Source organism: Vulpes lagopus, chromosome 5 (assembly GCF_018345385.1).
Source record: "Vulpes lagopus strain Blue_001 chromosome 5, ASM1834538v1, whole genome shotgun sequence".
NCBI lineage: Eukaryota > Metazoa > Chordata > Mammalia > Carnivora > Canidae > Vulpes > Vulpes lagopus.
Window position 1 is genome coordinate 117,699,770 of NC_054828.1, and position 24,610 is coordinate 117,724,379.

At 34.4% G+C, this 24,610-nt stretch overlaps 1 protein-coding gene across 22 annotated transcripts in view; it reads right to left on the minus strand.

Moving 5' to 3' along the window:
- The window catches only part of TDRD15 (tudor domain containing 15), an 80,836-nt gene that overhangs the window by 2,316 nt on the left and 53,910 nt on the right, over positions 1–24,610 (minus strand). For 17 of the 22 annotated variants that reach the window (XM_041755184.1, XM_041755168.1, XM_041755182.1 and 14 more), the window contains 3 exons: positions 18,360–24,606; positions 14,514–14,626; positions 1,785–2,001 (listed from right to left, as the gene is read on the minus strand). In XM_041755184.1, coding sequence (XP_041611118.1) covers positions 14,568–14,626; positions 18,360–24,603 — 6,303 coding nt within the window. In that variant the 5' untranslated portion in view covers positions 24,604–24,606 and the 3' untranslated portion in view covers positions 1,785–2,001; positions 14,514–14,567. Of the gene's footprint in view, positions 1–1,784; positions 2,002–12,523; positions 14,251–14,513; positions 14,627–18,359; positions 24,607–24,610 lie in introns of those variants that run through there. The other 5 variants (XR_005987807.1, XM_041755167.1, XR_005987808.1 and 2 more) reach the window with 5 other exon arrangements.

The following is a 24,610-nucleotide window of genomic DNA, read 5'->3' on the forward strand; positions in this document are numbered from 1 at the left end:
TTAGGTAAAGAAGAGTTATGTATAGTGGCTGATTCAATTAGGGATCCCAGGGAATTCCTGTCTTGGCTATGAGAGTAACTGATAGACTAGCCCCATTACAAACAGGACACAAAACCTAGAGTATATATAAAACTGTTTGCAGGTATTGGACAGCACTCATGAAGGGCTGTAATCTTTGAGAGGGGAGACAAACATGGGGAATCTCTATATCCATCCAGGTTCTCTCCCCAGGTAAATTATCTGGACCACAGTGCAGAAGTGAGGTCAAGCACAGAGCAGTAGCTTTACTGAATTAAGGATGTGGAAATCAAGGTGCAAGGCTAATTTATGGTAGCTGGGATTTGGTGCCACCATAAGAGCCACAGGAAAGAACCCCAAAGGTTTGTATAGTAATTCCTCAGGTCATTAGCCAACTCCTATGCTGCAGATCTACAGGGCAAGACTCTACAGTTAACTTAACGGTGTTAAGAAGCTGAAAGCTGAGAAGAGATTCTGGAGGTAACAGCGTGCTTGGGAGATTTTGCAGTTTGTGCCAAGTCAGAATATAAGCACCCTGGAAAACAACCTGAGTATTCAGTTGAGACCCCAGAAAAGTTATCCATAGAAGGATGGAGAATAAGGCATGAAAACAAAATTAACAGATCTGCCCTTAAACTAGATGGACAAAAACCAAGTGGTCCAATAATAATCTAACAAACTACCAGAACAAAAATTTAAAATCTTAAGAGGAAGATAACAACCCAAAACTATTATAACATACACCCACGTTGTAATAAAAAAAATAGGGAAAGTAAAAGTAATATATAACCAAGAGAAATAAAGTAGGCATCAATTCATGATAAAAACTCAAAGACTAGAAAAAAACTTCAATCTGATTAAAGGTTAATATACAACCATAAACATCATACTTAATGATGTAAGATTGAAGGCCTTTTCCCTAATACAGACAAGACATGGATACCTGCTCTTACCATTTCTTTTCAACATAATATTGGAGATTCTAACTCCTGCAACCTGGCAAAACAACAACCACCACCCAATACATCCAAATAAAAGGAAGACTTAAGTTTTATTTGCTATGACATTCTGTATGCAGCAAATCCAAAGAAACACACCTACAGGGCAGCCCGGTGGCTCAGCGGTTTAGCGCCACCTTCAGCCCAGGGCCTGATCCTAGAGACCCAGGATGGAGTCCCAAGTTGGGCTCCCTGCATGGAGCCTGCTTCTCCCTCTGCCTGTGTCTCTGCCTCTCACTCTCTCTCTCTCTTTCTTTCTCATGAATAAACACACATACACAGATTTGAATGAACAAGTACAGAAAGGTTACAAAACACAAGGTCAAAATTCAAAGTCAATTGTATTCTAATAGATGAACAACTAACAATTAGAGAATGAAATCAACATCTTTCATTATAATTAGCAACAAAGAAAATATTTAGAAACAGAATAAGTTTCTAGATTTCAGAATAAGTTTCAAGATTTGTGCACTAAGAATTACAAACATTGTAGAGGTAAATTAAAGATCAACATAGTCCCTGTTCCAGGACTAGAAGGGTTGACACTGTTAAGATAGCAACTCTCCCCAGATTAATCTACAGTTTAAACCAATTGCTGTAAAATCTGGCTAGGGTTTTTGTTCTGGGTTTTGTTTTTGTTTTTTTGTTTGTTTGTTTGTTTGTTTTGTTTTTTTGTTTTTGCAGAAGTTTAAAATCTGACCCCTCCTATTCATATGGAAATGTAACAGACCCAAAATCATTTTAGAAAAGGACCAAAAACGAATCAACAAAAGAACAAATGAGAACTTTTATTTCAAAAATATTACAAAGCTATAATAATCAAAACAGTGAAGTACATGCAAAAGGCTAGTCCTATTCATCAATGGAAGACAATTAAGAGTCCACAAATAAGTCATTTTGGGTCAAGTGTTTTTGACAGTTTCCACAAAAACTCAGTGGACAGCGTCTTTTTAAATAAATGATGATGTAAAAACTAGAAATCCACCTGCAAAAAAAAAAAAAATAAGCAGTAAGATTCCACCTCATTCCACATACAAAAACTAATTCAAGACTGACCAAAGACCTAAACATCAGAACGAGGACTCTAAAACTCTTAGGAAAAAACTTTTATGAGCATTCATCATCTTGGATTACATAATGATTTCTTATGTATAACACCAAGAGCAAATGCAAAAGCATCAAAAATATGGATACACACTGGACTCCATCAAAATTGAAAATATTTGTGCTTCAAAGGGACATCAAAGTGAAAGGACACCCAGAAAAATGGGGGAAAATATTTGTAAACTATATACAGTATAAGGGGCTTGGATCCAGAATACATAAATTCTTTCTACTCAACAATAAAGAGATTTAAAAAACATTTTTTAATGATGAAAATTTTTGAAAACTTTTATTCAAAGAAGATATGCAAATGGCTAACAAGCACATGAAGAGATGTTCAATATCATTAGTGAAATGCAAATTAAAACCAAAAGATAGTTTGTCTTATCCACTAGGATAGCAAGAATAAAAGTGGATAAAGAACCAAGAGCTGGTCCTTTGAAACAAAATTTATTGTTCTTTAGCCAGACCCATCAAGAAAAAAAGGGGGGAGGGGCCTCAAAATTAGAAATGGAGAAATAACAACCTACACCACAGAAACAAAAAGAATATTTTGCCAACAAATTGGGTAACCTAGAAGAAATGGATTCTTAGAAGCATAACCTTCCAAAACTGAATTAGGAATAAATTAATTTGAACAAGTTGTTAGCAATGAATAGAATCATTAATCAAAAAATCTCCTAACCAAAAAAAAAAAAAATCCAGGACCAGGCTTCACAGGTGAATCTACCAATCATTCAAATGATTTAAATTTAACAAGTTAGTATCCATTCCTTTCAAATTATGCCCATCCCCCAAAAAAATAGAAGAGTAAAAAAGGCTTCTAAATTCATTAGGGCAGCATTACCCTGATACTAAAACCAAAGACACTACCAAAAAAAAAAAAAAAAGGGAGAGACGGAGAGACACAACTACAGGCCAATAATTCTGATTAAAAGATACAAAAATCCTCAACAAAATATCAGCAAAACAAATCCAATGATACGTTTTTAAAAATCCTTCATCACAATCAAGTGGTATTTATTCCAGGGATGCAAAGGTGGTTCAAGATTTATAAATCAACATGATACATTACATTAACAAAAGAAACATCTCAACAGGTTCAGAAAAAGCATTTGATAAGGCATAACATCCATTTATGATAAAAATCCTCAACAAAGTAGATGTAAAAAGAATACACCCCAATATGATGAAGGCCATATGTTAAAGATGCACAGCTATCATCATACTCAATGGTGAAAAACTGGGAGCTTTTCCTCTAAGATCAAGACAAGGATGTCCACTCTCACCACTTTTACTCAACATAGTACTAGAAGTCCTCACCACAGCAATCAGACAAGAAAAAGAAAAAGCATCCAAATTGGTAAGGCAGAAAGAAAAAAAAACTTACTTTTTGCAAATGATAGGATAATATATATTTAAAAACCCTAAAGACTCTAGCATAAAACTACTAGAATTCAGTACAAAATACACAGAAATCTATTGAGTTTCTATATACTAAAAACGAAGTAGCACGGACATTAGGAAAATAATCCCATTTATAATTGTACCAAAAATACCTAAGAATAAATTTGACATAAGAGGCAAAATATCTATACTCCAAAAACTATAAAATGTTGATGAAAGAAATTGAAGACACAAATAAATGGAAAGATGTTCCATGCTTCTGGATTGGAAAAAGTCAACATGGATCTATATTACCTAAAGCAATCTACAGATTTACTGCAATCTAGAGATCAAAATTATCAACTGGAACAAATGATCCTAAAACTTGTATGGAACCACAAAAGACCACAGATAGTCAAAACAATCTTTGGAAATAAGAACAAAGCTAGAGGTCTCATAATCCCAGATTTCAACATATGCTATAAAGCTATAGTAATCAAAACAGTATGATACTGACACAGACACATAGAAAAATGAAACAGAGAGCCTGTAAATAAACCGATGCTTATATGGTTGATCTAAAATGAAGGAGGCAAGAATATACAATGGAGAAAAGATGGGCTCTTCAACAAATGGTGTTGGGAAAACTGGAGAGCTACATGCAAAAGAATGAAACTGGATCACTTTCTTACACAATCTGGAAAAATAAACTCAAAATGGATTAAGGACCCAAATGTGAAACTTTAAATCATAAAACCCCTGGAAGAAAAGAGGTATAAACAGGTAGTTTCTTTGACATTGCCCACAGAAATGCTTTTAGACAGGTCTTCTTAGGCAAGAGAAACAAAATCAAAATTAAAGTACTGGGCTACAATGGAATAAAAAGTTTTTATACAGAAAAGGAAACCATCAACAAAAAAGAAAACCACATAACTTACTGAATGGGAAAAAACATTTTCAAATGATAAATCCAATTGGGATTAGTATTCAAAATATATGATCAACTTTTATAACCCCACACCAAATACTATCCAATTAAAAATGAGTGGAAGACCTGAATATTTTCCAAAGACAACATACAGATGGCCAACACATAAAAAGACGCTCAAAGACACGAATCATCTGGGAGATGCAAATTAAAATCACAATGAAATATTAGCCATTCTGACAGATGTAAGTTGACATCAAAAATGGAACTAACAACAAGCATAAGCAAGGATGTTGAGAAAAAGGAACTCTCACAAACTGTTAATGGAAATGTAAATTGGTACCACTACTGTGAAAAACAGTTTGGACGTTCCTTTAAAAATTAAAAATAAAATTACCATATGATCCAATAATTCCACTACTGGATATTTACCCAAAGAAAATAAAAATACTACTCTGCAAAAGATATATGCACCCCTCTGTATGTTGCAGTATTTATAATAGTCAAAATATGAAAGCAACACAAGTGTCCATCCATAGATGAATGAAAATGTGGCATATGTATCTATAATGGAATATGTATCTATAATGGAATATAACTCAGAAAAAAAAAAGAGGAGATCTTGCCATTTGCAACAACACAGATGGATCTAGAGGTTACAACGCTAAGTGAAGTAAGTCCAAGAAGGACAAACATTATTTGTTAATTTCCATAGGAGTGAAATAATATGAACAAAAAAAAAGACAAATAGACTCTTAAATACAGAGAACAAACTGGTGGTTTCTAGAGGGGAAGTGGGTGGGGGCATGGATGAACTTAAACATTTACAAGGATATAGAGAATCAGCAAAACACTCTGCCCATTGAAAGAGGCCAGACATGAGAACATATGATTCCTTTTATATAAGATCTCCATAAAACAGAAGCCATGAGGGACAGAACTCCCCCCTTGCCTGAAATAGGGAGTAAGACTGGAGAAGGATAGGAGGATTGACAGTAAATGTTGCAGGAATGATGATGAATAAGATGCTGCAAAAGGTATTTATGGAGATAGTTGCTCAACTTGTTACAACTACCAAACACTGAGTTGTATGCTTGAAAGGAGTTTATCAAAGTATATGAAAATATGCCTAAAATTATTTTTAAGTGATGACAAAAATAAAGATATTCACAGAAAACAAACGCTGAGAAAATTGTCATTGAATCCAAGTTAATAAAAGGAGTATTAGAAAATAACCTAAAAAATAAAAACACTTTAGAACATATGGGATGCAGGTGAAGAATGCTTAAGAAGTAGTTTATAGCAGTAAGCATTTCTAATACAAAAGTGAAAGCTATAAAATAAACTCTCTAGATTTAGAGACTAAAAAGCTAGAAAAAGCTAGAAGCTAGAAAAAAAATCAAGCACAGAGTAAAAAGAAGAAATTACTCTTAAGTCAAAGAAATGGAAAATGGAAAAAATGGGGGAAAAGTGAAACATTCTTAAAAAGAAATAACATAATCCTACATTAAGATTTCTCAGGCAGCAGAGGAGATATTTACCATCATTCTGTTATCCTAATATCAAATCCAGAGAAGACATCACAAAGGGGGAGAAAAGAACCTTAGACCAATATCCCTCATAAACAAAATTCCTTTAAAAATGCTAGCACCAAATCTAGAAAAACATTAAAAAGATTGTATAACATGCCTAAATGGGGCATCCCAGAAATGCAAGGGTATTTCAACACTCAAAAATCCTAACCTGTCTGTCTTTCCAGGAAGGTTTCCTATGACCGTTGGAAGTCTGACCCATAAATTAGTCAATTCAATATGCCATTGCAAGGCAACATGAACTACTGCCAACCTACATCTCCATTCAGGGGCATCTCTAAAGGAACAATGATGAGAAGAAACTTTTCTTTGGGCACAGCCCACAACCTTTCTGAATGGAAATGGAAGAAATCTAAGGTAAGTATATATAGTCTTCTACAAAGTGCCAACTGGTTAAGTTGGTTGTTTGAGGCTCAGAAGGTACAAATCTAGAAAATAAAGAAAACCTGTAGAAGAGGCATTTGGATGAGCCAGTGGTAATGGCACGTGAGTCTTGGTATGTCAATCTTGGCGATTCATGTCAATACGGATCATACACATCCACCACAGAAATATACTCAGCAACCAGGTGAAGAGAATTCCACATCCAGTGGGTAATTATAGCACCTCATTCTCTGTGTACACTAGTACACAGCGCACAACCACTAGTGTACAACCAATGACCCAACAATTCTAGCAATGGGACCTAGCACACATCCAACAGAAATGCACATGTTTATGAAAAGATGCATACTATTTCTCATAATTACTTAAAATAATTGAAAACTGGAAAAAATGTCATCAAAAATAGGATAAATTTTACTTTATATTCAGAAACTAAAATGAACTACAGCTGCACAAAATTGATAAATCCCATATTTAAAAGCTGTAAAAAGGAATAGATATAAAAGCATACTATCAGTTCCATATATAATCATTAAAAGATAAAAACATTTTTTTCTTGGTTGTTGGCAAAATTAGGTGGTAAAACTATTTTAAAGACACAAAAAGAAAGGAAGGTAGTAAGGAAGGTAGTAGCTCCTTTGGAGAGGAGGGCATAAATATTTGCCAGGACAGGAAAAGAACCTCTAGAATCTTGGTAATGTTCCATTTTTGAACTAAGAAGCAGTTACAAGGGTGGTTCAATCAGAAATAAGACTTCTAGCTATAGATCTGTTTTGTATACTTTTATGTCTATACTTAAAAATAAAAAGTCATAAAAATGAATCACACACCAATAGCTAATAATGACATGCACCGAATGACCTGGACTAAGGATCTTACTTTCCCCTTCCTAGGCCTCTCTTTTCTCATTTATTTTTTGAATCTTGAGGTTTCAGATTGTATTCTGTTCTAAAGTAGATATCAGAATGTCATTACATTGCTCCATTCTTCTCTAAATAGTCTCAAGGAATAGTTTATTGAATACATAAGCTATATATAAAGCTTCATACGTGTAATTTTTAAGAAGCTTCACTGAATATTCAGTTGTCATAAAATTTACCTTTAAGTGTACAGATCAGTGGATTTTAGTATATTTACAGAGTTGTGTAACCACTTTCACCATTTAATTTCAGAACCTTTTCAGAGCCCCAGAGAGAAACTCCATATCCATGAAGAAACTCCATATCCATCCCTTCCTACCCCCAGTTCCTCTTGGACCTTGGCAATCAAGACTGGTTTGTATCAAGTCAGTTTTGCTTGGCTGTACTATGCAGTCTCAAGTTCCTTCCTTGTTGGTTTGCCTAAGTTCTTTCAAGAATCAGGCTCACAGGCCATATTTTTTAAGTCTTATTCAACTGGTTCCTCAGGAAGTTAGGCACATTGCCCTCTGTGGTCCTAAAGCACATATTATATACCTTTATTACATACCATGTATCATTTACAATTAACTTGTTTCCACCACTGGAACTAAACAATCAGAATTGGACTCATTTTTGTATCTCCTATATTGAATATGGTGATTTCCAAAAACATTTGGTGAATGAATGTACCATATAAGAAACTGATTAGATTATAAAGAAGGATGATTTAGTACTAAGGAGAAAATATTCAGAGACAGGAGTATGTTTGAGGACATCAAGACAGAAATGTTATGTCATAGAAAATCATTACGATAATATAACTTGTCAATAACTGATCATTTTACAATGAATAAATTGAGAAGGCCAAGAAAATACATTAAAACTATTACATAGAGTTCACACTAAGATGTTAATGTACCCTAGCTAGAGAGAAATAGCTACTAAAATCTTAAGTATATTTAGTATGGCTGTGATAATATAACCTAAGAAAAATTCTAAAAGTCAAATGTAGAAAAAATATATATAATGCTGCAAGCTTCTGAAAAAGGTTGAAAATTATATCCAAACTATCAACCAAATAAAAGTCAAGGTAATGCTGACCTCATAGAAGGAGTCGGGAAGTGTTCTTTCCATTTCTATTTTTTGGAACAGTTTGAGAAAAATAAGTATTAATCCTTTAAATGTTTGGTAGAATTCTCCTGGAAAGCCAGGCAGCCCTGGACTTTTGTTTTTTGGAAGAATTTTGATTACTGATTCAATTTCTTTGCTGGTTATGGGTTTGTTCAGATTTCCTATTTCTACCTGTTTCAGTAGTTTATATTTTTCTAGGAATTTATCCATTTCTTCCAGATTGCCCAATTTGTTGGCATACAGTTTGTAATAATATTTTAATTGTTTATATTTCTGTGATGTTGGTTGTGCTCTTTTATTCATGACTTTATGTGGGTCCTTTATCTTTTCCTTTTTGCTAAAGTCTGGCTAGGGGTTTATCAATTTTATTAATTCTTTCAAAGAATCAGTTCCTAGTTTTGTTGATGTGTTTTACTGTTTTTGTGTTTCTATATCATTTCTGCTCAACCTTTATTATTTCCCTTTAGGCCTTTTTTCCTATCCCATTTCTAGCTCCTTTAGATGTAAGGTTAGGTTGTGTATTTGAGACTTTCCTTGCTTCTTGAGGTAAGTCTGGGTTGCTCTATTCTTTCCTCTTATGACCATCTTTGCCCTGAGTCCCAAAGGTTTGAACTGTTGTGTTTTCCTTTTCATTTGACTCCACATATTTTATTTCTTCTTTATTTTCTTGGTTAACTCATTCATCTTTAGTTGGATGTTCTTTAACCTTCACATATTTGTGGTCTTTAATTTTCTTCTTATGATTGACTTCAAGTTTCACAGTGTTGCAGTCTGAAGATACACATGGTATGATCTCCATCTTTCTGTACTTACCGAGGCCTGATCTGTGACCCAGTATGTGATCTGTTCCAGAAAATGTTCCATGTGCACTTAAAAGAAAGCGCATCTCGCTGCATTAGGATGATATGTTCTGAATATCTCTGTAAAGTCCATCTGGTCCAGTGTGTCATTCAGAGCCATATTTATTCTGCTTAGGTTCTCTATCCATTGCTCTGAGGTGTTACAATCTCTTCAAGAAATGGTGTTGGGAAAACTGGACAGAAGCACGTAGGAGAAAAACTGGACCACTTTTATACACTATACAGAAAAATAAACTCAAAATGGATGAAAGACCTAAAAGTGATAGAGGAAACCATAAAAATCCTAGAGGAGAACACAGGCAGTAACCTCGTTGACATTGGCCATAGAAATTTCTTATTAGACATGGCCAGAGGCAAAGGAAACAAAAGCAAAAATGAACTACTGGGATTTCATCAAAAAGCTTCTGTACAGTGAAGGAAACAATCAACAAAACTAAAAGGCAACCTACAGAATGGAAAAAGATATTTGCAAAGGCATATCCAATAAAGGATTAGTATTCAAAATCTATAAACAACTTAACACCCAAAACCAGATAAGCTAGTTAAGGAATAGGCAAAAGACATGAATAGACATTTTCCCAAAGACCTACGGATAGCTAACAGACACATGAAAAGAGACTCAACATTACTAATCAGAGAAATGCTAATCAGGGAAATGCAAATCAAAAACCACAATGAGATACCACTCACACCTGTCAGAATGGCTAAAATGAACAACTCAGGAAACAATAGATATTGGCAAGGATGTGGAGAAAAGGGAACGTCATACTGTTGGTGGGAATGCAAACTGGTATAGCCAGTCTGGAAACCAGTATGGAGGTTCCTCAAAAAGTTAAAAATAGAACTACCCTATGACCCAGCAATTGTACTACTAGGTATTTACCCAAATGATACAAAAAATACTGATTTGAAAGGACACATTCACCTTGATGTTTATAGCAGTATTGTCAACAATAGCCAAAGTATGGAAAGAGCCCAAATGTCCATCAACTGATGGATAAAGAGGTGATTTTACACACACACACACACACACACACACACACACCCAGGACCTATTACTAAGGCATCAAAAAGAATTAAATCTTGCCATTTGCAACAACAGGGATGAAGATAAAATGTATTATGCTAAGCAAATTGAGTCAGAGACAGACAGATACCATATAATTTCATTCGTATGTGAAATATAAGAAACAAAATAGATGAACATGAGGAAGGAAGAAAAGAGGGAAGCAAACCATAAGAGACTCTTAAGTGTAGAGGACACACTAAGGTTTGATAAAGGGGAGGTGAGTGGGGGAATGGGTTAAATGGGTGATGGGTATTAAGGAGGGCACTCATTGTGACGAGCACTGGGTGTTGTATATAAGTGATGTATCACTGAAATCTATTCCTGAAACCAGTACAATACGCAATATTAACTAGAGTTTAAGATTTTATTTAAATTCAATTTCCCGGATCCCTGGGTGGCACAGTGGTTTGGCGCCTTGCCTTTGGCCCAGGGCACGATCCTGGAGACCCGGGAATCCCACGTCGGGCTCCCGGTGCTTGGGGCCTGCTTCTCCCTCTGCCTTTGTCTCTGCCTCTCTCTCTCTCTCTCTCTGTGACTATCATAAATAAATAAAAATTAAAAAATAAATAAAAAATAAATTCAATTTGCCAACATATAGTATAACACCCAGTGCTCATGTCAACATGTGCCCTCCTTAATGCCTGTCACCCAGTTACTTATCCCCCCATCCACCTCCCCTTCTGCAACTCTTTGTTTCCCAGGGCTAGGAGTCTTCTGTGATTGGTCTTCCTCTCTCATTTTTCACCAGTTTCCCCCTTCCCTTATGGTCCCTTTCACTATTTCTTATATTCCATATAGGAGTAAACCATATGATAATTGTCTTTTACATTGACATGGATGAATTGGAGGGTTTATGCTGAGAGAAATAAGTCAATCAGAGAAAGAAAGACTAGAATAAAAATTTTATTTTATTTTTTTAGAATAAAAATTTTAAAATAAAAAACTATAGGCCAAATAAAAAGATTTGTAATTTTAAAAATCCAACACTTCTTAAAAGTGAAAAAGTGAAAGGTTAAGAACTTTGAGAATTAGTATGTTTTTTCCTCTTTTAAAGTACTTCTAAGTGTTTGAGTAAGGACTAGCTTTGGTTATGGGAAATGTTAAAGTGAATTCAATTTTTCATCACAATATACACAAGGTTTGATTGTTAATGCTATAGTACTCTTTTAAAACACACACACACACATTCAGACTTCAGCAAACTATACTTAAAGTATTGTACTGTGAAAAATTAACAATACTCAATATACAAAACAAAAATAACTTCCCTTGGGTGTACATAACTATAAAAGTAATATTAGAGTTAAATACACATTAAAAAGTCAGAAAAAGTTATATTAATACAGATCTTTAAAAAACTTAGACATGAAATTTAACCAACACAGCATCTCCTATAGAAAAATTTAGAATCATTTCATGATTGGATTGTTTGTTTCTTTGCTGTTGAGTTTAATAAGTTCTTTATAGATCTTGGATACTAGTCCTTTATCTGATACGTCATTTGCAAATATCTTCTCCCATTCTGTAGGTTGTCTTTTAGTTCTGTTGACTGTTTCTTTTGCTGTGCAGAAGCTTCTTATCTTGATGAAGTCCCAATAGTTCATTTTTGCTTTTGTTTCTCTTGCCTTCATAGATGTATCTTGCAAGAAGTTACTGTGGCCAAGTTCAAAAAGGGTGTTGCCTGTGTTCTCCTCTAGGATTTTGATGGAATCTTGTCTCATATTTAGATCTTTCATCCATTTTGAGTTTATCTTTGTGGATGGGGTAAGAGAATCAAAGTGATAGTGCCAAGAAAAGATAAATTAATAATTTGTCTTTCAAACAAAATCATTAAAAATTTATTTAAGAGAGAAACTGCAACAGAGATAGCAAGAGAGGGCACTAGAGGGGAAGAGAGAGAGACAAAGGGTCCTTCACTGAGCAGGAGCCAAGACTCAGGGCTCAGTCAATCCCAGGACCCCAGGATCATGACCTGAGCCAAAGGTAGATGCTTAATCATCTGAGCCATCCAGGTACCCCAACAATTTGTCTTTAACACTTTTTATGTGTTTTTATTTTGTATCCATGTATATAACTTTGAATATGCTTATGTGAATATTTTTTAAAAACCAATCCATTTCTATGGAATGCTTTTTTTCCATTCTTATAAACCATTTTTATAGGAGTTCAGAAAATATTTTTAATTTATATGAATAAAGCAAAATTAAAACTTAACAATCCTTAACTTTGAAAATATTTAAATCTAAAAGAGTCAAATGAGTTACTCTTTCCCAAATTTTGAACCAACAGTCTGTTGCCAACATTTACAAAAAAACAGATTCTATTAACTTAAACTAATAGAAGGGTTTTAGACTATGAAAAAAAGCATTAATATTGATTTATCTGTAAAATATAATAAAAACTTAATCCTAAGAAAATATAAATCCTAACATTGAATATACTTTTTTATTTGTTTTTATTTGAAAGTACTCTGAATTACTATACATCCTCCAGGTTGTAATTTTATAGTGTAATATACAAATATGGGGGGAGGGATATGCCTTCAAAATAAAGAAAAAAAAGGAAAACAGCTTTAAATTAAGCACTATATATATTTTAAAAGGAAACTATTTTAATCCTTTATTCAGCTACTTCTCTATACTGGGCTTCTGTTAAAAAAAAAAGTAGGAATTAACTAAATGTAGATTGTAAAAACATTTTCTACAATATTTAACAACAAATGCTATAATAAATTTGTGAAGTTTGTCTATTTCCAAACATAAAATACTATACCTGAAGACACAATTCAATGAAGTTAAATCTAAAAAACTGAAGGACAGGAGGCTCTTCCTGATAAAACTGGTACCAAAAACATCCATTATTATTTTATCTTTTTTTTTTTTTTGGCATTCAAGTTCATTTATTTTTTAAATTAACCAAATTATCTTTGCCATATTTTATGGTACCAAAACAAACAAAAGCAGCCCAGTGCCCAGTGATACAACAATCACAGAAGTTATATAGAGTGAATTATTTTTCCAATAGAAGCATTTTTCTAAAGTGTACAAAATAATCTCTAAGATCTGGTAAGATTTGGGGGAAAAGTAAAAAAAAGTGTTCAAAGAAATGATATTACAAAGAGTCAATGTTAAATGGTCTGCTCTAAAATAACTACAAACCACAGATTAATTTGTAGTGTAAAAATACACTCCTCACTTCGAATAAACTTTCAAGACACCAAATTTAAACTCCTATTCATAAACAACAGTATTTCTGGAAATTACTTCCTAACCACAAAAAAATGACAATATCAATACACTCAATATACATGTACCAATAATAAATTTGATTGCCCTATCTAGCTTAGAAAATTTCTAAGTTTCTTCAAATATTTTCTAAATCACCAAATCTCTAGTTCTTCGAAACTATTTGGCAGAAACTGACTCTTAAGTGGACTTGTATGATTTTATGGTTCTATCTCTGCAAGAATATACTCCGAATTTGCTCAATAAATGTTTACTTGTAAGATAAATCCTAATTCACAAGTAAATGCACTGACAAAATCTCTCTCCCCCAACTAAACAGTGGTGTTCTTGAATGTCACAAATATCTACAACAAATAACCAAAAATATAAAGCCAAAATAAATAAATATACACACACACACACACACACACACACACACACAAAATAAAGTAAAAGAAAAATCCCATTGTATGAGGTAGAGAGAGGGAACAATGGGATTAAGTCTGACTTTTCTTCCATATTCTAAGTGTCCTATAAGCACCCATATTTTCCTGGGAATGTGGCTGTGTTGCATTAACTCTCTATGTACTATCCATGACCTCGACGATGACTCTATAAAGTAGCAACAGAAACAGAGGCTTTAGTCAGGAAAGACACCTGAAAGATATAACAGTAAAATATTATCTAATGACTGAAAATATAGCAAAGAATACTTTATCAAATAAAATGTTTAAAATACGTTAGGAGTGAAACACATTTCCTAAATATTCTTTCTGAAAACAAGTCATCATAATTCCTGGTCACAACAAATTTGTAACATTCTAATCTGTAACATTCTAATCACTGTCTGCTAGCAAAATAATCTGAACAATCTAGATGCCTTTCAGATACTTTGAGTTTAGAAATTGTCATATGCTTACCACTTTTATTATATATTTGGAGCATCTAAAACAAAACAGGAATTACTGGGTATCCTATGTATTATCTGTTGCCAAACTGATGCATAAAAGATCTGAGCTTTCATCTCCTTGCACTGAAAAACAAGAAAGAAAAATTAGAATGTTAGATTATATTTTCCAAGAATTATGGGTTTCATTAATAGTCATGACATTATTTTGAAGTTCCTACTATAAATAGAATTTTTTGCTTAATTTCTAATAGCCATAATTTAAAAAGGTAAAGGAAAGAAATATAGCATACAGATTATACATATACTAAAACATACTTACACTTAACTAAAAATATCTTTTCTTAAATAATTACTAATATATATCCATTCTGGAAAATAAAATACATTTTTGTTTCTTCTAGTCTTTATTTAGAACAAGAATTCTATCAGAAATCCAATCTTCCAAAAAGATTTAACTGTTAATCTATTTACCGCAAATATGTGCCTGTTATACACTGCCCTAAATATTGCAATTTCATGCAGAGCAACATCAGCAATTTTTCAAGTTACTTCACAAAAGATTTTCAAAACAAATACAGTAGTTTTATTAGAATGTCTGATTTTTCTAGAATTAGTGAGCATTTACTTTGTACCAGGTACTAGTGAAGAGGTTTCACAGGTCTTAACTTATGTAGCCCTCACTCAGCCAATGGCGTCATCATTGGCTGCATATTACAGATGAAGAAACTGAAAAAAATCAATATGTTAGAAAGCTTATCTCCAGTTTCACAGTTAAGAAGGGATGCAGCAGGAATTCAAACTCATGGAGTGGGGCCTCATTGCCCATACTTTTAAATACTGTGCTAGATCCAATGCAAGTGATCCATAAGTATCACTTACAAGTCTTGTATTTTCAGAATTCAGCCTAACATTTTACATGCCTATCAGCCATTCCCCTTTGGATATCTAGCTATGTCATCTTGAATGTAAAAGGTCAGACAAAAGTCTCCTCAAAAATGGGTTGCCATTCCAGATTTCTTTCAAAGTTGTCCTCCAGTTAAATATGCAACTGTAGGAAGGTAGCACATATCAGCATCAAGCAGTGCCTCAGTAACTCGATATTTTTGTGCTTTTCAAAGGGTTGTTACATTCTCCTAGTTCCCATAATTATCTATTTAAGGACTTCCAGGGAAAAACAAGCAAGCAACAACAGCAAAGACATCTTGGACACATACTAGTAACTTATTCTGAGAAAACAGGCTGCAAATAAAAAACACTAGCTTGAATATTTTAATATGGATATGTTATAGTAGGCTGAAACTATGGAACAGCTAAGCCAATTTTCTAAATGTATAATTAAAACAATACCTGGGCAAGGCAAAATAAACGCCTTATACTTTGAGGCCATTTCTAAAACAATAACACTTTGAGTTAAGTTTAGCACAGAACTACTATGACTCACTATGTATTGTCTGGACTCCAAATACCAGAGCGATAGATTCTAACAGGTTTTGTGAAGTCCAAAATTAGTATTTTTCTCTAACAATTCAGAAAGTTATCCACAATAGTCTCTGGAACAGCGGTTCTCAACCTTGGCTGGACGTTAGACTCACCCGGGGAGCTTTAAGACGGTGAGATCACAGCTGGATCAACTAAAATCATCTCTAAAAGTGAGACCCAGGCAGAATTTTTTAAAGCTTCCTTTTGAACGCAAAGCCCAGATTGAAAAGCATGGGCACTAGCGCCACTTTTCTAGCTTCTTTAATAGGGAAGAGAACTTCAAATATTGAGAATTCTAACAGAGAATTAAAACCATTTTTCCCTAAGATCTGGAGCATGTGCAGGCAGTAATAGCAAACAGCAGTGGCTACTACAGTACTGCTGGTGATCAAGGAATAAGTGTTAGGAGCCTGGACAGTACTCAAAGCAACGAAACCATCTTGTTTTTTTATTTTGTTTTAAAACTGATTATAGCACATGCGTTAGTAAATTCTAAGTCCGTGAAACCATGTTTCTTATATTTGCCTCAAAGATTTTCCCAAAAAAAAAAAAAAACTTCAAAAATTTTAGAACTATAATTTGATATTTTATTAGCTGCTTTTGTAATAGCTATCTTCATTTAACTCACTCATTGATTCACCGTGTGCTAGGAATGCAGGAGGTAGGATGGAGATGGGGGCCTGAGGTGGGTTTTTAAGGAATTTAAGAAAAATGAAGGTGGAAATATATTCAGGTAGAGTAATAAAAGAAATTGTGGAAGCGCCAAAATGTATGGGCTGAGGGCCAGAAGCTTACTGAAAACTCTGCCTCAAATGATCTAACTGCTTTTCAGAAGGCAGTAGAAGTAATTAACAAAAGACTATAGAGTTGGAGACGTCAGAGTTGCTAAGTATATAGGGAACTGAGATCCTGTCTTCTATCCATGGACAATTGCCCTGAGCCTCATCCATAAAACAGTGATAATTTTGGGGGGTGCTTCTTCCCATTCCTGAAGTTTCCTCCCATGTAGAAGTATTCACAGGTGAGGCACTCTCCTCACCCAACACTCTGCTGGTTTTTGGCTTCCTTACTTAGACCAGGAGGAGGGCCAATCTGATTGGTCCATTTGGAGGACAAAGGAGGACAAAGGAATAGGTTAAGGTAGCCTCTTCCTCCTCCCTCCCTTTCTTTGGGAGATCAACGTCTCAAGCAGGGGTAGGCCCCCCCACATGGGAGGGCGGGGCAGTTCCCGCTCTGTGCTCTGTGCCTACTGTTGGTAAACCTATTTTCCCCACAGATATAAACCCACATTTACCAGTATTGTTTTGGGGCTGTTGCTTTATTAATAAATGTGGTATTTAGCTCACCAATTGTTTTCCTCCTTGTCCCTCTCTAAGGTGATTTAGAATTCAGGCAACTAGTTGTCAGACTCCATTTAAACCTCAGTATCAACCTACTTGAGAGTTTGGTAACCTTTAAATGAGGGATCCATATGAAAACCTTAACACAGCACCTGGAACATAATAAGCACTCCACCATAACCGCTAATTCAGTAACAAAATATTCAAAACTAAGAGCCAATTTTAAAATATCCATTCACTATAAAACACCTAAATATGAATTCAAATGAAATATTCTTTCTAAAATACGTCAATAAAAACAAGATCCCTCTGCCCATTCAAAGAAAGTAGTAACCTGCTAGAATACGAGTTAGAACATGGAATAACAGATTTATAGTCAGAACATTCATTAAACAGGAAGCATTTTTATAGCCTACAAAGATCCTCAGTAACTAATTCACACAGAAAATGAAACCCAACATGTATTAAAAAATCTGATAATACTATAGCTATAGCATATTAAAATTTTAACATTAGAGAATCAGTTTGACATCTAAAAAATTTAAGAGGAAATATGTCCCGTCAGTTTATTCCATAAGTGTAACTGCATTAGCAATATGCTAAAAGTACACTCGAAAAGCCTAAATAAAGATCTATTTCATCTGATAAGAAACCTATAAGAGAAAATTGGTTCTTCAAAATGAAGCCAGGAGCTCACTAATAGCAAGATTTATTAACCTGAGCTTTATGGGCCTTTAAGTTTTGTGAAACCCTTGAAATCGTCTGTAAAATGTCATGTATTTGTGCATGCATATATGGTTAAAAATGTTCTCCACTTTCATTACATTCTCAAAGGTCACCATTCCAAAAAAGAAAAGACAGTCCCATATCATCTTATAATTAAGTGATTAGTCCCAGTTTATCCATTTATTCAGATTTTCTATAAAGTCTTACAGTACAGAATGTTTTCAATTTGGATAATTCTGGCATATAATAAAAATTTAAAGAATAAAAGTAAATCTACAAAAACAATCTACTTTTTTAAAATAGCTACTTACCCTTTAACGGTTCCTCTGATACAATTTTTTCATTAGCGTGCGATGCTTTTACTGCTATTCTCAAATCCACTATGTTGTTTTCCTGTATTTCTTCAGTTGGTAGTTTTTCAAAAATGTTTTCAGCATAATTGATGTTATTCTTGAAACCATTAGGTGGTTCCCAAAATGAAGCTGAACACGTATCCAATGGAAAGGAACTTTGGGGATTACACTGCCCAACATCAGCCTTCTCTCTCAGAGTTACGTTTCTAGAATATAATCTTTTACGGATACAGCTTTTCCTTAAGAGGTTCTGGTAGACTTCTTTCCTCTTTACAGTTCTCCCTTTTTGCCTTTGTTTCTCAGAGCAGGCACAACTTATATTTTCCCTTCTATAACAATTTTGATCTAACAATGGGAAGAGAGGCTTCCCCTGTAATTGAGGCTGGACTGTAGTAGATCCAGTACTAACTTCATCATTAAGACGATCTGAATCTTTACAATACGCTGCAAAACCAGAAGCAACTAACACATCAGCCAAATTGTTCTTCTCATGGATGACCTCTACTTTCAGTTTTGTTTCAAGATTATATGTCCTAAACTGAAAAACTAAGCCTGGTTTACTTAGGAAATCTTGAAAAAAACTTTTGGCTTCTACATTCCAGTGTTTCCCTTCAGCAGGTAAGATACCATGTAAGATACAAGGATAACTCAACCTTGGTAAATTCAAAAGTTCGACAGGAGCAACTTTCAGATTTTTTATATCTGAATAAGGTATGGAAACAGAAAATCCATAGTCGATCAACACAAGTAATAAAGATTGATTAGAGACCTCAGAAATTTCCACTCTATTCCACTGATCTTCCAATTCATATTTGAACAAACAACTAGCACCGGGAATTATGCACTCTTGAGGTACTCTTTGCAACTTTTCCGGTAGATCAGAAAGCAACACAAAGAGAGATTTCATTATGTCAAAGAAATCTTCTAACTGAACGCAGAAATCTGACGGATCAGAAATAGCAGTGGCAATACCAGAATATTGTTTTCCATTGTGGAGCTGGGCCCAAGTATATGATCTTGTTGTACAAGAGGACACAGTAGTCTTAGATTCCACACTCAAAATAGTTTCTGAAGATTTAAGTTTGTTTTCAACATGAACTTTATTTAAATTTAAATATTCCAAAAGTAACAGGCCATCTACCAGAATGTCTACTTTCCACACAGAGTCTAAATATTTCAGGAAAAGAATATTTATTTCCAAATGTGCAAATAAACCCACAATGGACTCAAATGGCCGGCTTTTAAAATTTTCAAACCAAATCCATTTACAAGGCACAGCTTGTCTTGGAATATTTCTAATTTCATTACTAAGCATCTTGGTATTACTGAAAGGTACTATTTCATACTTACCACGATCTACTAAAAAAACAAGCACTTTCTCATCAACACACTTCTTTGCAACTTTTGATCGATACCACTTCAAGGATTTTTTAGATTTTGCCAAGCACTCTAAACCTTTTTCAATATTTTCAATTGATAAAGAGGGTTTCTTTACTTCTTTGGCGATTAATACTGTTAAATCTGATAAGATTTTTTTATTTTTGGATAACTTCACATAAAAGATCCCACTTTTTGAGACATAAAGTATTTCAGACTTTTCAAGTTGTCCAGGTTTTAACTCTTCCAAAGGAATCTTAACCAGCTGTTGGCAGGATGGTTGAAGGATCTCAGGACCTTCACACTCGTTTGATTTTCCTTTCTTCATTTCATCATCCTCCCCAGAGCTCACCTTTTGAGAGACAGCCACAGGCAGCTGCAATACTGTTTTCCGTAGTTTTGAATATGCTGTACATTTCAGTAATTCATTAATGATACACGTTCCGTCACAAATGATACTGACTTCCCATCTCCGCTCATGCTTTTTCAAAAATTCACAAGAAACTGTTTTGTTACTCACTTTTGATGTGAAAAAATCCACAGTGTTACTGTCCCATATTTCATCAGGCTCATTCCACTTGACTCCACTAAGAAAAGAATGGATTCCTAGCTGAGGAACAGTTAAGAATTCCCTCTGAAATTCATAAATTTTGGAAGCACTTATTACCGCAGTATTACCATAGTCAATAAATTCCACTTCAAAAGAATTTCCTGGCAAAATTCTCTTAATTACTGCTCTGTAGATGGCATGGTCACCAAAGTATTCTGCAATGACAAGGTCTCCCACCATAGGCTTCACTGATTTTCTCTCTTTCACTAAATTTGCTCTGCTTCCATTTAGAGCATCTGTGAGTCTGATGATTACATTTGCATTCTCAGCCAGCTGGATATGGAAACTTGCTGGATTACTGATATTAGAAACATATCCTTTAACTTTGGCATTCAAGTAGATTTGGGGTTGAGGAAGATCTTTGATCTGTGGTCTCATAAGATTAGATGGGTTTTGAGAGGCTGCTTGATTTAATTCTCCACTAAAACACTGTGATACAACCCTTACTGATCTGTGGCCCACATCATTTTCATCGAGAGCATGTGCAGATCCAGAGACACTTTTTACACCCTTACCTTTTAGTCCACTACTCAAAGAGTTCACTTTGGTTTTTGACACCGGTTCAATTTTGTAACAAACTGATGGTTTCAAAAGCTTGGCATATGTACTTCCAGGATTCATTAATTGATCTATTTTGCTTTCAGAATACATTACTAGATTAGTTTTATTTATCATATTATGATGATAATTGTTTTCTATTTTGCCTTTCAAAGAAACAGCAAGTCTTTCACTCTCACTTATTTTAGGACTCTTTTCCACACAGTGTGCTTGGTCACAATGTTTTTTTCCATAAGCATGAAGCAACATTTTAATTTCCTCATTTATATGTTGACATCCATCATACAATTCTATACCAAGCTGGCCATCTGACTCCCTGGACAATATTATTGCCCTTAACGGTTTTCCTAAGAAGTTATCTTCAAACCAGCCACTGATTTCTGCTGGAATATCTACATCTCTAAGATCTGACAAAAAACACTTAATAGCTTGCATGGGTGTAAACAGCAATTCTGGAAACTGATCTGAAATCGCCCTCAATGTACTTCCTTCTACTAACTGCTTATTTCCAAAGTCCACAAAATAGACCAGAAAATCAGTTAATGAATCCGTTGGCATTGCTAAAGCTCTGTAAGAGACACCATCCTCTATATACTTAGATATGCACAACCTCATTTTACTAGGATCATATTTTGGACAATTTTTGAGGTTACTAATCTCTACGATTTTTGTTTCTATCATCTCTAGGTCTTTAATATTTCTACTAAGTTGGCAATAAAACTTTTTGGGACTGTATATGTGAGATATGTATATTTCTTCCTCGCTTCCAATTTTTATGTTAAAGGAAGAATAATAGTAACTGTAAAGACTAACTGAAGATGGGAATGGCTTTGATAACATACTATACTGTGCTGAGCCATGATTAATGAGAAATTCTCTTGCACTAGTAAGTGGAGATTGTAAATCCACCAAGTTATATAAACAGTTTGGATATATAAGAGCTAAGGCATAAACGACACAAGTCAATAACCCTCCAGAGGAAGAAATAAAATTCCTAAAGTCTCTGCATGCTTCTCTTGTCCAACAGAATTTACCACTGATGTGTTCAACTAAATGGTTAAGACTACATCTGAAGGCTTGGACTTCTAAAACAAGAAAACGTGGGTTAATAGCACAAATATCTTTAACTAAAACCCTTTCTTGGTAACCATAATCAACAAATACTATGTCAAATTCTTTTCTTGATACTTGAGTCAAAATAGCAGCTCTATACCACTTCCCATCTCTGGAATACTTAGCAACACAAGCAATCTGCCCAGTTTGATAAGGATCAGAATGAATGCTGTAATAATTCTGAATTTGATCCATTAGTAATTTTAGGTCTTCTAATTTACATTGAAGCTGGCATGAAAAGTCTCCTGGGCCATAATAAGAAGAACACTTGACTTCAAGGACTGTTCCTGGTTTAAACATATATTCTTTATAAGGTCGTATCGATTCTGGTCCCACAGACAAGGTAGAAGGATTTCTTAAATCTGAGAAGTTAACAGCTGGGGACTTTAACAAAGACAAGTTACTGTCTTTTAGCTTATTTGAATGATACTTCTTAGGTTTAGGTCCTTCAAGAAGGGCAGATAGGACTTTAATATTAACTTTGTTTTTACACTTTAAATTTAACACTGAATATTCACTTACAGATTTGGGGAGACATTCTGGTTCTACTTCCCAATATTCTGCATATCCAGCTTGTAACATGAGAGAGACAACATCAGTATTTTCTGAGGCTTCAATACTCTGAATATTTACAATGTACTTGTCATCTTTTCTTGCTATAACTTGAAGCAAAATTGCTTTGCTCAAGACAATTTTTTTAAAATAGTCAATTGCTGCCTTAACCCATAAATCTTCAACAGGAAATATATGTGCAAGTGAACAGCACATGGCTAAAGCAGGCAACTCACAAAACTCTGGAAGCAAAATTTTTACATCAAAAAATGGTATGGAATCAGTATTTCCATAATCTATAAAATAAACATTAATCTTATAACCATTAATTTCAGTGATGACAGCCCTGTAAAAGTATCTGTCCTTGCTGTATCTAGCACAGCATAATAATCCGGGCTCTGGATTTCTTAGAATCATTTCATCATTTTCACACAAGTCATAAGATTTGTTTATATTTTTCATTATATCTTGAAGTTCATGCTGATGTTCATTAGTGCGTACCCAGAAATTTGATGGGTTTAATACATAGGCCACAAAAGCAATATAGGCAGCCCGTATGTCCATCTCTACAGTTTTAACAGGAAAACCTACTTTCAAAGTGTTTTTATTTAGAGAGTCTATCGGCCGTTCGATATTTCCAGTAAAATGCTCAACTGCAAAGCTGTTTACATCAGAAGTATTAGTCTCCTTAAACATATTAGAGATTTTTGATTCAGACACTGGACAGAGTACTTGTGTGCCTACAGTCTTCAGCAGACACTTAGAATTAATTGTAGACTCCTGAGTTTGTAGTGTTACATAATACAAATGTTCATCCTTATTGAACCAATCAAGGTGTGCATATACTATTTGTCCTAACAAAGCTTGTTTAAATACACTCAGTTGAGATTTTCTGGCATCTCTATCTGGACTGTGCAAATATGTCAGAGAACATGGAAATGAAAATAATGGTACTAAAATAAAATCCTGCTTAAGTTTCTTTACATGGATGGAGGGTATAGCCTCACTATTGCCATAATCCATGAACCAAATTTTCACTTGATTATTGGGCAAGAGCTGCTGAAGAATTCCTCTATGCCACTGTCCATTTCTTCTTTTGGCAACACAAAGTAGTCCAAAGTTATCACATGTGGGACTACTTTCTTGACTGGCTGTATCATAATGCAAAGTCATACACACTGTTAAGTTTTCTAATTCTGGAATCCATTTAATTAGCTGACAATAAAATTTACTTGGGCTTAATGCAGAGGATATCTTTATACTTTCAATACTGCCTACTGACAAAGTTGGCTGCAAATTACCCAGAATGTGTTGAATATCAAGTGAAGCATCATTATTACTTAATGGTAACTCAGGTCCTTTATGTTTTAGTAAATCTGATATTTCCTGTGGGAATTCTTTTAACATTTCCACAATAAGACGAAACGAATCCCCATCAATAAGTCTGCCTAATTGTAATTCAAGAACCTGTGATATAATTTTTGGCACTTCAAGAAGAAGCATTTGAAGAGGCAAAACAGCTTGTACACAGCCTTTCACTTGTAATCCTACTAATGACTTGAAGTAATTCAAAGCCTTAGGAGGCCATCTTTCCCCATTTGGTAGTATGTTGGCAAAAATACCAACTATTACCCGTGGCGGTAGCTCAAATAAGTTGCCACAGGCCGAAGCAACCTGTGTACTATTAACTTTTAGTTCTTTTCCATGATCTATGAGGAGCACTGTATAGAGTTCATTTTTCTTTTCCATGACTCTTCCTCTCTGCCATTCGCCAGATACACTTTCTTCTACCAAACAAAATTCATCAATGTCCACATTATTTTTTTCTTTGGGAATGTGCTGCATTTCCCGCTGTAATATGTGGTAGTCAAACTCACATTCAATATTATTTTTGCCTTGAAATTTCACCAGAATATCCTTGGGAAGACATTCTACATGTGATATTGTCAGATCCACGTCTAAAAACGTTGGTAACAGAGATGTAGAATCCATTTTCTAA